This window comes from Canis lupus, chromosome 26, assembly GCF_003254725.2.
Source record: "Canis lupus dingo isolate Sandy chromosome 26, ASM325472v2, whole genome shotgun sequence".
In the NCBI taxonomy this organism is placed as follows: Eukaryota; Metazoa; Chordata; class Mammalia; order Carnivora; family Canidae; genus Canis; species Canis lupus.
Window position 1 is genome coordinate 14,428,972 of NC_064268.1, and position 13,674 is coordinate 14,442,645.

Sequence of the window (13,674 nt, forward strand, 5' to 3'; positions counted from 1 at the left end):
AACCTCTATCATGGGAGGTTGCTGGGAGGACCAATGGGCCAGGTATGTCAAGAGCCTCACACAGTGCCTGGTGCATACTCAGCACTCACCCAGTGGGGTTGTGACTATATTGTTACCTGGACGTTTGTGACAGTCCTTCATTAGTTCAGCAAGTCTTGCCTGGTGGCTGGCTATAGGCCAAGTTCAGTTCTGGGACAGAGTGATGGATGGAGCTAGAATGTCCTCAGAGAACCACAAGCAAGGTGGAGCCTCTCAAGAGTCCAGGAGACCCATCGCCCCTCACTGCCCAGCACATCACCTGGGGAGCTTTGACAAGGACCTCCCCCAGAAGATCTCAGGCTGCAAACCGGAGAAGCAGAGTCCCGAAAGTGAAAGCCCTTGCAGATCGTGAGCTCATCCTCCTCTGCCACCAGCACCACTTGCTGCAAACATAAGGCAGTTCAGAGGCCTCCGATACACAGCTAGGAACCAGGCACCCACAGGAACAGAGGTGCCTTAGATTAACTCCCGGGGATCCTGCAGCTGCTGGGGTGCTTTCTTCCCCCAAGAGATACCAGGCGGCAGCGGGGCCAGGCCACAGAAAAGTATTGAAGGTTGCCGGGTCAGAGTTAATTTTCATTTTCAATTTTTGCCACCTTCAGCTGGAGTTGTATCTAATCTCGACTGCCTCCGAGTGTCAAAATGAAAATCAGAAGTGATTATGTAAGTTGGTGCTTGAGAATTTCGAGGGCAAGTTTGCATCCCTGTGCTCTACCAACTTGCTTGATTTGGGTCAGTCACCCTCCAAGTGGAATGAGCTGCAGCCCAAACCTGCATACCAAAGCCAAATAGCAATATTCAGAACAGAGACTCTTGTGGCTAAGGAAACCCCCTCCAGTCCTGGACTGGGGGGTGGTCCAGACTTTTTCTGCCCCTTCCACGGGGCCAGCAATTTTGGCAGGGTCTACCTTGTGGGATTTGGCAGCCCTTAGGAATGAACAGAATAGGCTTGTGTTCACCCCCCAGCCAGCAGCGTGGGGATGGAGGGCAGGCAGCGTGAGCCTCGTAGTGCTGCGTTCTCTTTCCTTTCCAGTCGTCTCCTATCTCTGGGATCAGCGCTCTCTCCTGAGCTCTGGCTGAGGGGACTCTGAGGACAACAGATGGAATGGGATTTTAATTTCTTTACCAAGACTGGGTGAGTCTAGGTTTCCCCCTTCTGGCATGGAGCCCTGGGGAGAAACAGGGTGAGACTAAAGAGTAACAGGGCATTCCAAGTCCCGGCTCCTCTAAGAAGACATTCCTGATGCCCAAGATCATCATCCTTCCCCTGGGAATCAGTGTTTGAATCTGAGGTGACACCAGATCTAACAGTAGGTTGCTAGAGCTGGGGGATGAGGCTGAGCCAGAAGGTGGGGGGGGGGGCGCTGCAAGGTGCGGGGGGAGGGGGGCAGCTTCAATCCAGGGGTGGAGCCGAGCCAGGGGTGTGGCCAACCTGGGGGAGGAGCTGAGCCAGGGGTGTGGCCAATCCCGAGGTGGGATGGATTCAAGTAGGGAACTGAGGGAGGGCAGTGGGGAAGCTGTTAGAAAAGGCCCTTCTTTGTGATGCCTTTCTCCCTGCATCTCCCTGCATCTCCCTGCATCTCCCTGCATCTCCCTGCTGACCATCAAGGCGTCTATCACATGTTTCTCACTGCTTCCTCCACTGATTCTTCATTTGAGTCCTAACAACTAGCCTGTCAACATGTTTCTTCCAAAAACTGTTGACGAGGTGCAATTCCGGGAGAGCGTGCTCATTCGGGCCTCGCCCCCCAGCCCCCAACCCTGTGGCGATGTGTCTGCCCCTGATACTGTCCCCGGCCTTGCAGCCCCGATCCCACGGACTGTCATGGGCTGTTAGCCGCCTAACCCTCCACAGGACCGCAAGCTCCCCAAGGGCACAGGCCCTACGTCTTGTGCCGTGCTGCTGCCCAGGCACAGAAATTCTCCGCGAATACTAGCACAAAGAATCCATGAATGAGTGAACAGCCCCGTCCACTAGTTCCCAGAGGCCTCGGTACAAAGAAAACTCTGAGCAGCAGTGTCCAAAGAACACAGAGGACTGAGGTCAGTTAGACTGTAGGCCTGTCACTTAAATCGTGCAGGGCCTCAGTTTCCCTATCACCTGGACATGACCACACCTGTGCTACTTACCCCACTAAGTTTGTGAGGAGGCTGTGAAGATAATGACATAAAATGTAGAAAGTTAAATCTGGAAAGTTAAAGAACTTCTTATAAGGGATGTCTAGTAGATACAAGTCTTCTTCCAGAAAGGACAGGTGTACCCCAGGTGAGATTATTTCCACAGACCCATCAGGGCTGGAGCTCTGGGCTGACCTCCGTTCAGCAGAGAGCGAGCGTCTCTGAGTTCAGTATGCAATCTTGCTTTCTAAGTAGGGAGGCCCAAAATTAGGATGTAAAGCGTTTGTCTTGACAATGATACCATTTACTGAATGATTATTTTGTGCCCTTTGCTTAGCACATTATGTATATTATCGCATTTGATCCTCATGACACCCCATACGTAGGCAGAATTATCTGATGAGAATACTGAACCTCAGAGAGGTAACTTCCTCAAGGTTCCTCAAGGTTGCAACACTTTGCTAGCTGGGACTGGAAGACAAGACAGTCAGACTCCAAAGCCCTGGCTTTTAACCATTATGTGCTTATTTTATAAGGGCCAGGTTAATAAGATGCCTTGATGATGAGGTTTCAGTTGGCAGAGGAGAGAGGGGCATGGTGACACAGGAGCTAGAGCAAAATATCTGCCCAGCCTTTGCCCACTCTGGCAGCCAGAGATGCCAGCCTTCACTGTGCCGGAGGTGGGCACCAGCGCCCACAGGCATCCAGCCTACCTGTGCTTGATGGAGTTGCCGAGGTCTCTGCGAGGGATCTGCGGGGACCAGCGCGGCACGGACAGTGTGTCTGCAGGGACAGAAGAGAGGAGAAGAGCCGATTACACAGAGGGTCAGAGGATGGGGCAGGCTCCAGCCAAACCCCCTGGAAGGAAGAGGGAGGCTCACCAGCGTCAGTGACCACTACCATCACTTGCTAAACCAAAGCTAAATGGAACATTGATTTAACATGTGTTCCTTGGACTCAAGCAAGTTCCCCTGGGCAGGGCAGCCAGGGAGTGCCTTGAAAGAAGCCAGCTGTGGAAGGCATAAAAATGAGCATTGTTTCCATTTATGGAGTGGTTAATGTGTGCCTGGCATGTGGTAAGTGACTCACATGCTTTAGTTCATTACATCCTCCAAACAACCCCAAAGAAAGGGTTTGTTAGCATCCCCACCCTCCAGACAATGAAACTGAGGCTTGGAGAGAGGAAGTCATTGCTACAAGGTCATACACCTTGGAGGCTGCATAGCAGCTGTGAATCTAGATTTTTGAGAGCCCCTTGAGCATATGCCCTTGTGTGCAAAGTTCTAACGAGGTAGACTCCAGACACCAATCATGCACGGACCACTTTCCCAGTTTTGTCGTGTCCCGTACAGTCCATAAAATTATTTACTTCCTATTTTTAGTTAACTCTTTGTTTAAATACATTTATTTTAAAAGCACACTCTATATAGAAATCTGATATCACTCTCTGTATATTGTCAGTAACTATGTCCAACTATGTACCATCTAAACTCATTAAAATAAGTGGATGGAGGGGTGGGTGGCTCAGTTGGTCAAGATTCTTGATTTGTCCAATTCTTGATTTTGGCTTAGGTCATGATCTCAGAGTTGTGAGATCGAGCCCTGAGTCAGGCTCCATGCCAGATGTGGAGCCTGCATAAATTTCTCTCTCCCCTCTTCTTCTGCTCCTCCCCCCACTTCTCTCTAAAAAAAAGTAAAGAAACAAGTGGATGGATTGAGGAGTAAAAGGAAGGGTGGGTGGATAGATGGATGAGTAGATGGATTGGTAAGTGAGTGGATAGAGGGATGGGTGGATGAATGTTTAGATAGGTGGGTGGATGGTCAGATGAGTGGGTAGATGGACAGATGGGTAGGTGGGTGGTTGGATGAATGAATGGATGGATGGGTGGATGAATGGATACATGGATTGGTAGGTGGATGGATGGATGAATATTTCGATAATTGGGTGGACAAGTGATTGGATAGGTAGGTGGAAAGACAGATGAATAGGTAGATGGATGGGTGGGTAGGTGGGTGGATGGATGGATGGATGGATGGATGGGTGAATTGGTGGGTGGGTAGATGTATGTATCTATAGATTAGATAGATAGATAGATAGATAGATAGATAGATAGATAGATAGGCTGATGGATGAATGGGAATGAGGAAGAAACAAAAAAATCACACAGATTTCATTCAGACTGGATGCCTGGCTCTGGTCTTTCCTTTCATGCCTGAGGCTAAATCCCAGGGACTTCTGCTATCACTCCACCTCTGACTGAGTTCTGGGACTTCTTCCGCAGATGCTGAGCACCAGCCCCGGCCTTCACTCCACCAGCCAGCCGCCCTCACATCCCTCCTCTCAGACCTCAAAGGCCCTGGGGAGGTGTGAAACAACAGCAGAAATGAAGCTGTGCTGTGTGTGAAATCTCCACCAGCGAGGGAGAGAGGAAGCGAGTGGCTGATCCACACACCAGCTCTCCTTTCTTAGGCCAGGTAGATGGAGCCAGCTCCCTGTTTTTGGGGCTACAAATACCTACCTCATTTTTCACAGCCATTGTTATGGAGTGGTGTGTTCACCCGGAACTGGGGATGTCAGGGAATATTTGACCCCCAACCCATTCACTCCTCTCTTCTGTCTAATGACGCTGTCGACAGCCACCTGAGAGCTGTTTCCAGAAACTCCAATTCTGCCCTTGTAAGGCTGGGACCCTTTCTGGGAGAGCTAGTGATTTTCCAAGCCCAAAGGGCAGAGAAAAGCTACGAGAGAGACAGCGTGATATATCAATCAGCATCATAGCCAGTGGAATTTCCTTTAGTATAACTAAAAGGAAGTCCAAGCCATTTTGCCACTTTTTCCAGTTTCTGAGGGAAACAAGAAAGACAAGAAAGAAAAAAAAAACCCAATTTTCAAAAAAGAGTCTTCTTTCCATTCCTATCTCATTTGGGGACTTAAGTCTGATTTGGGAAGACGGATGCTACTTGCTAATTCCTTAAAATGCTTTCTCCAGCGCTGGGGCAGGTGCAGATGGGACAGCTGGGCTGAAGAGAAAGTGGTAGTTAGCTCAGATACACAGCCTCGTCATGGGGAATCTACAAAGCTAGGAGTGCCGAATGGGCTTCATCTCATGGGACATTCGTAGTAGCTGTCTAGAAAAGTGTGTTGACAATGATTCTGAGACCCAATAGAAAAGAACACCAAGATTGATTAGCAATGTCTGCCACGGGTGAAGAATAAAGCGGTACCAACAAGTGTGCATAAATGGGCCCCTTCTGCAAGGACTGGGACCTCATCCTCATCTTTGCACCACCAGAAGCAACGTACTTCCTATATGTTTGCTGAGCCCAAGCGTATTATGATAGAAGCACTGAGTTAATTGATCGCTCAATATGTGTTAGGCATTATGCTGCACAGTTTAGACCTGGAAACTATGCCTCTCGCAGTGTTCTCATTATTCCCTACACAGGAAGACACTCAGGGCACTCAGAGAAATGCAGTGACACCCTACAGGTCACACACTAGGCAGCCACAGAACCTCGAGGGGTAATTCTGCAATTGCTCCTAAGTTCAGTGTTTTCAACCAAGGTGACTTTTGGCCCCCAGGGGACATTGGGCAATATCTGGAGATAATTCTGGTTGTCACAGTGGAGTGGGGAAGTGCTGCTGGCACCCAGCAGGTAGAGGCCAGGGATGCAGCTCAACATCCTACTATGCGCAGGCTGGCCCCTACATCAAAGAGTTAACCAGCCCCGAATGTCAAAAATGCCAAGGTTGAGAATCCCCCACCGAGATGTTTTCCACTTCCCTAGCCACTCGCCTCCCTCCTCCCTACCCCCCCACCCCAAGACGCCAAGACGGTATTTCTGAGGCTCAAGTCCGCAAAGAACAAATCCTCTTTTATTATAAGCACATCTCACGTTTAGATTCATATCCCGGTTATGCTGTTATTCTCAATTACAGCCCCTTCTCGAGAAGTAGAAGTAATTAAGTTGAGTCGTTTGGTTTCATTTCCCGGTATCTGGTTGGAGGGGTGAATTCCGTCAATTACACAGCACAGCTACAGCATCATTAGTCTCAAGCAATAATAACCAGCACACGGCTTCGGACGTGGGTGTGCAGATCTGAACTTAGAGATCCTCTCTTCACTTCCTTCGTGTGGATTTCATTAAACTTGCCAACTCAAGCCTTAAAGCAAAGGAAAACTGTTTAAAGGGAATGGGGGGGGGGGATCTATGAAAATCCAGGCCTTATCATAACAGAGAAGGCAAACAGCATTTACAGCAATTAAACTGATACAGAAACTTCTGTTTAACAATCAAAGCGCCTATTAAGATGTCTCCATAGCTGAACAAAAGCTTCTTTTCTACTCTAATTTTCTGATAACAAGTCATGCAGACACGGAGGCAGAATTGTGTGCGTCCCTGGTGCCTTCAGTCCCAGGGGTAGAATAATAGAAATCTGTTCTCAGATGTTTTCATTTCCAGTGCTCCACAGAGAGGGAGTGCTGGAGGGAGGGAGGGTTCTTTTCTCCTTCTGCAGTTCCCTGTCTATGCCTTCTCAGCAGCTCTCTCCCATACAGAAAGGGGCCTCAGTCTTCGAAACCCCCTCAAGAGGCCAGACGGATAGACAGACGCCTTGACACAAGGAACCAACATTAATAAAGCATGTGCATTACATAGAGCTTTGAAATGAGAAGCTTGGGCTCTGACCTGGTGGGAAGAAGCTCAGGCTAACAGAAGAGCCAGATGTGCGAAAAATATCTAGAAACATTTAACCCAGAGACACCAGGTAAAAACGGGATGATAAAGCCAAGGAAGAGGAGGGGCAAAAGTAAGAGAGAAAAAAAATGCTGAAGACAAAGAAGAAGAGGAGAAATGAGGAAAAAAAAATAGATATGCTTTTTGTTGAGCACTACGGTGTGCCAAGGACTATTGCCAAATAAACCCTTTACGTACATTACCTCATGTAATCCATCCACTGCATGTTGGATGGAACATAGCAGCTGCTATGATTATTACCCCATCACCCCATCACCCCAACAAATAAATCAGGAAGTTACACCATTTGCCCGAAGTTACACAGCAAATAAAGGCCAGCAGTGGGGTTTTTAATTCAGGTCACGGAATTTGGGTTTGATAAGTGACGGCTACTTTTTTCCCCATTTCACAGATGGGAACACTGAGGCTTAGAAGCAATACTCAATCGTCCATAGCTAGTGATTGAGTTGGGACTGGAACCACAGAAAGGAAGAACGAACCGGATGCTTCTAGTCGAGACTGCTCTCCAGATACACGGAGCTCAAACCATTCTAGAGTGTCCACGCCTCCTACCTCTGTCTGGGAGGAACAAAGGAAATGCTGAACATTGACCCTTTTAAGCTCAGGGAAGGGCTGCAGAGGCCTGCAGGTGATGTAGTAGGATGCTGTTCATTTCACCCCTGCAGTTAGCCAACAATATTTTGATGAGCAGAATAATGCTCACACCCCTCCCCAGGATGTCCTAATCCCTGGAACCTCTAGGTAAGTCACCTAACAGGCAGAAGAGAGTTTGCAGATGTGATTAAATTAAGGATTATCCAGATGGGCCCAAAGTAAGCATGAGTCCTCATGTATGAAAGGGGGAGTGGCAGGAGGGTCTGTGTTCAGGAAGGCAACATGACAGTTGCTGGCTGTGAGGATGGAGAGAGCTAAGAACCAAGGGAGCTAGAAAAAGGCAAGAGAATGATTTTCCCCTGGAGCTTCCAGAAGGAAGCAGTCCTGCCGACACACCTTGACTTCAGCCCCGTGAGACGAATTTTCGATGTCTAATCTGCAAAACTAAGGTAATAAATTGGTGTTGTTCCAAGCCATCAGGTTTGTGGTCATTTGTTATGGCAGCCATAGGAAACCAATACAGCACCTTTGTTGTGCGGGTGACAGTTTTAGGAGGTGGGTGTATGGTGAACAGGATAATTAAATTTTCTGAGCCTAGAGTCTAGTGAGGGAGTCAGATAGTGAGTAAACAAAAGCCCAAGGTAATTTCAAACAGTGATACATTTCATAAGGGAAATAAAACAGTACGGACTTTGGCATTTGTTTTAGGGCGATGGGAACCCCGAAGTAGGTCTGGGTGGCTCAGTCAGTTAAGCATCTGCCTTAGGCTCAGGTCATGAACCCAGGGTCCTGGAATGGAGCCCCACATCTTCTTCTCCTTCTGTCACTTCCCCTGCTTGTGCTCTCTCGCTGGCTCTCAAATAAATGCACAAAATCTTAAACAAAACAAAACAAAACAGAGGCCTGATGCTGGGGGTAGAGGTGTGTGTTTGGGGGGTGGGGGTGGTCTCACTCATTGAAGAGCTCCCTCTGGTGGCCAAGGGGAGAATAGCCCGTCAAGCTGTGGTTGAGCACCCCCATTCCCCCACCAAACCCTCCTCCCCATCCTCCAACTCCCCATCCACAGTGGTCCAAAGCATCAGCCCTGACCCTTACAAGGCCATTCTCTTCCCAGCCCAGGGCTTTCCCACTTGAGCTGTCATGATGCTAGCTGCAGGCCCCAATAAAAAATCCACACCCCAGAGTCATCAGTCGGCTGCCTGGCAAGCAGGGGAGCAATGAGCTCGGTTTTATTTATCGGTATGACTCCCAAGCGGGGATATGCCTCTGGAAGCCATTTCTTCACTTAATCCAAACAATCCTATGAGGTTGTATTCCTAGTTTAAACGTAAGGAAAATGAAAATGTGAATTATTCAGAGTCCCACAGCGGGTATTGGCACACTTTGGGGATTGAACTCAGTTTCCTTGCATCCCTACACCACACTATCTTCCCATAGCATGTCTTTTTCTGAGGCAAGCGTAAGAATTATTGTTTAAATGATATAGTTCTGGAGCTAGAAGAGACCGAAAGAAGCTCTCTGCTGCAGCCTCTGAGCCTCTCAACCCTCTCGGATAGAAGCTATGCTAGCCTTACATGTTTCCATGGAGATAAAGACCTCTGAGCACAGAAAACTATTAATAATCACAGCTAACATTAATTGAGCACCTACTGCATGGCAGGACTCAGATTAAGTGCTTTAGATGTATTTATTTCATTTAATCTCCATAACTCCATCTTCACTGAGCTGGGGCTTGAGCCAGGGCAGTCAAACCCAGAGAGCTCATCCTCAGAAACACCACAAATAAAATGGAAGTTTTTCCAGCTGCCCATAAGCTTCCAACCCAGGGACATGATAGGAGATACCAGAAACTAATAAAACTTAGACCATGGAACTTGTCTTTTGGGGTCATAGGCCAGTCGCCAGCTAAAATCCCCCCCCCCCAATTTATCCAATGGGCCAAACAATCCTCAGCTAAAGCTGCTCATGATATGACTCACATAGCAGGGAATAACTCTATTTGCTTTAATATCCAATTCAAATATGTCAGATCTCAAAGTTTTTTAATTATGTACTGTCTCTAAAGGTTACGGTTCCATGGTTCTTTGAAGCCAAAATGGGTTTTTCTTTGTGTCTTTGGACATCATTTCCTCCCTGAGACATCTAAACCCCCTTCCCAATATCCAGATTTCATTATCTAGGGCTGTCAGTGGCTATGGAGGCACCCATGGAGCCACCTGGTACTGGTCAATGCATACATCCCTAAGACTGCCTGAGGGCCACGTCACGGGGGAAGACTCGGGCAGAGGGGGCTGACTTGGGTAAGAGATGTGAGGAGTGAGCAAGGACAGTGCTGCTTGCTCCTGATGGAAGAGACCATTGGGAGGAGAGTCAGGGATTCCCATGGTATTGAGTCAAAGCAAAGAGCATGGGGAAGCGATCTGTCTAGAAATATGAAAACTGCAGGAATGGAGGCATCAGGACCACACCAATCCACCTGTGTAGGGCGTTTAAACTAGTGACAAGGCCCTGAATGTGGACCTCCTTTAGAGACAGGGGAGCCTATTTACAAGAAGGGCTCCCAGGTCATCAACTTGCCCAGTGGAGTGTGGGAGAGAGTGTGGGACTTGGCCGTAAGCAGATCCTGTGTCAACTCTGCCATTTACTAGAGAGGAGGCTTGAGGCACTTTGACCTCTGTTTTGCCTCCTGGGAAAAGGGAGTCATAAGATCTTAGGGGGACGAGGAGGGGTCATGTAGTCAGCAAGGGGCTCAGCTGAGTGCCAACTAATGTAGTTGGCACTACATTATTATTACCAGAAACTAATAATAACATTATTAATGTTATTATTTCTTCGAGGATTAACACACCAGTTAGAACAGGACAAAGTTCTCCAAAGACTGGCTGACTGGCTGGCCGGGCCAACTACTACCTGCAGGCCAAATCCAGCCCTGCACCTGCTTTTGTAGGTAAAGCTCAATTGGCACACTATCACACCCATTCATTTGCGCATCATCTGTGACTACTTCTACACCAGGACAGCAGAGTTAAGTGACTGTGACAGACATGGTATGGCCCACAAAGCCAAAAATAATTATTACCCGGCTCTTTATAGGAAAAATGTGTCAACCCCTGGTTTAAGGCTGTGTAACTCATTTCCTTGGGGGGGAGAGATTCCCTCCCCACCTTTTTTTTCCCCTCCAGTTTTACTGAAGTACACCTGACAAATAATAAAATTATAAGATATTTAAAGTCTACAATGTGACTATTCAATGTACGTATCCATTGTAAAGGATTCTTTTCTCTGAAGCCAGAAGACCTGGATTGTAGATCCACTTCCGCCACTTACATGGTGTGACAATCCTTGGACAAATGCCCTGCACTCTCCAAGCCAAAGTGTGCATCCTTCCACTCACCTCATCCTAGCAGCCTATGGGCTGTGTCATGTTAACACCTATATTACAGAAGAGAGGAGCGAGTCACGGTAGCACCAGTAAGCAGTCCAGCGATGATCCTTTTTTTTTTTTTTAAGACTTTATTTATTCATGAGAGACACAGAGAGAAAGGCAGAGACATAGGCAGAGGGAGAAGCAGGCTCCCTGTGGGGAGCCTGATGTGGGACTCGATCCCAGGATCCCGGGATCTACGACCTGAGCGGAAGGCAGATGCTCAACCACTGAGCCCCCCAGGTGCCCCTCCAGCTAAGATTCTGACCCATACCAGTCTCGCCCCGAGACTGACTTCCTAGCCCTCCCTCACTCCTGATAGAATAATCCAAGAGGAGGCAGTGTCTCTGATTACCTGCCACTGCTGAAATCCATGTCAGCTTGTGAAAGCAGAGGGGAAGGCAAATTAACTCTCTCTTCTTGCCACTTCTGACGGGGCTAATTAATATGATTATCCAGTTGTCACTTTATCAGGCAGAGAGAAGACCTTGAGGACGTATAAGTTACAGTTGGAGGGGTGGTGGTGCTGGTCATGGCCAACGGGGAGAGACGGAGAAAGTGCCTTCTTGAGAGTGTCTCAAGGCAGAAGCCTACCTCGGAAGGACAGATGAGCAGTCAGGGCACTGAGCAAATAAATGGTAGCACAGCAGACAAAGCGCTGGTGGGGGCAATAGGCAGGAAGGTGCGGACACAGGGTGGGAAGGGAAGACATGACAGGGAATCACAAAGTTCTCCACACCCATTCTTTCTGGCCCCAGGTCACAATTTTTTTTTTTTTTAAATATTGAAGACAAACTGGAAGCACCTTCGAGATAGGGGACAAACTAACATCATTCTCCCCCTTTAAGAAGCCCATTGCCACCTGTGTCTGAGTCTTGGCAGGTCCCGGCAGAACTGGGATCCCCTGCGTTGCCCACTAATCAGGGTGGGGACGGTGAGGCCATCACTCCCTCTCCCGATGAGGGACGTGAATCCCAGAGTCATCACCTGTGATTTATCTCAGCCCCCTCAGGTGGCCTCAATTAAATTTCACGGCCGGTAAAGAAAGAGAGGATGGCTGAGGGATTTAATTACATTTTATAATGTGCTCACTGCTGAATTTATTAAAGTGTATCAGGGATTTTTAACCTCGTAACCAAACAATGGGAGACCTGGGTGCCATATGAGTAATTATCTTCCTTGTGGGGATGATGGATGGAGAATCCAAGATGTTAACAGTGAGAGGCAGGGAGGAGGGGTGCATACAGGGAGGGGAGGGAGGTTGGGAGACGCGGGGGCTCATGGGGAGCATAACAGGAAAAGTGAGGCAATGGGCCTCTAAGTCCATAAGCCACCACCCCACAGATTGGAGTGGGGAGTGGCATTAATGATCAAGCTTCCCTCGATCCTAAAAATAAGATGTATCGGGGAAACCTCTCTTTTCTTCTCGTATTCTTACCCCAAACCCTCCCCACAAATGTCCTCTTGGTATAATTTTTCTGCTGTGGTGTGGAAAGAGGAGGGGGGGGGGATCATCCTGAAATGTCAAAAGAGGCTTATGTAATAAGATAATAAAATTAAAATACAAAAAAGGGAAGAAAATGGTATCTCAAAATCCAGAAGAATCTCATGAAGATAATGGACCCACCTTGGTTTATTTGGGAAATAAATTATCAATAAGGAAATACGTGCTGTTGGAGTTTGGTGTGTGTGTATGGGGGGCATGTGGGTTCCTTAAATCTGATCCTTTGAGTGGGCTTGGTGTATCCACAATTGTTGTCTCAAGGACCTTTGTTATAGGTCATATCTACCACTCAAGTGACAGGGAAAGGTCAGAGAGGGAGAAAGAATAGGCCGAAGCTGGCCAAAAAGGACAAAAATGCTCCGTGCATCTGGAAGGCAGCAGTACAGAGGAAAGGGCCAGTCATGGTGCTCATGGCCCCACAGCTGTCTCCAGCCCGCGCCCAGCCCTCCTCAAGTCACATTCACACCATGGATCTGCTATTTTGCACCTCTTACCTTCAAAGATGCTGTTCTCTCTTTCTAGAACATGCTTCTCTACCCCCTCCCCCAGTTCTCTTAGCCTGACCCATCCAACTCCTCTTCCAAGATCCAGCCCAGGTGTGGCTCCTCCAGGAAGCCCTCCCTGAATGCACCTCTGCCATGCCCCTCATGTAGCATACCGTGCTTACCCCTCCAGGCCAGTTGCCTCCCTACATGGACAGCCTCTGCTTAGGAATCTGTTCTCCCCACCACCCCTGACCATGAGTTCCTCGAGAGTAGGAGCAGTTAATGATTCATCCTTATGTGTCCAGTGTCCCCTGTAGAGTTTGGCTTAGAGCTGAGAGGTGAACGTTCTCCTTGTTAACTCCAGCAAAAATAAGCCAGCAGCCCAACCCTCTGAATGAGGCTTTACTTCTTCACACGGGCCCCACTCTGCCCTGACCACCCATCTACACCTCCAGCCCCAACCCTCAAGCTCTGACCAGGGCTGGGACCACAACTGGGCAGCAGACCAAACTTTAGCCCATCTGCCCCAAAATGGAGCCCAAGCACTTCCTCTCCCAAACCTTTCCCCACTTGCCTGTCTGTCCAGGGCTCCAGAGTTTCCTCAGCTCCCTCAGAGTTGGGGCCCCTGGACCATTTTCAGCTCCTCTTGACTCCTGCCTATAATGGGTACCACTGACAGAGCCCCTCCAGAGGGCAGACCTAGCATTTAAGTTAATTTGCACATTGATCCCATTTTACAGATGGAGAAACCG

General features: G+C 48.4%; 1 protein-coding gene across 15 annotated transcripts in view; it reads right to left on the reverse strand.

The window, feature by feature from the left end:
* KSR2 (kinase suppressor of ras 2) overlaps positions 1-13,674 on the reverse strand; it is a 442,470-nt gene that overhangs the window by 105,122 nt on the left and 323,674 nt on the right. For all 15 annotated transcript variants that reach the window (XR_007406266.1, XM_049102042.1, XM_049102049.1 and 12 more), the window contains one exon: positions 2,871-2,940. Coding sequence is in view for 14 of the 15 variants with exons in the window: in XM_049102042.1 (XP_048957999.1) it covers positions 2,871-2,940 (70 nt within the window). In the remaining variant the exon portion in view is untranslated. The remainder of the gene's footprint in view (positions 1-2,870; positions 2,941-13,674) is intronic.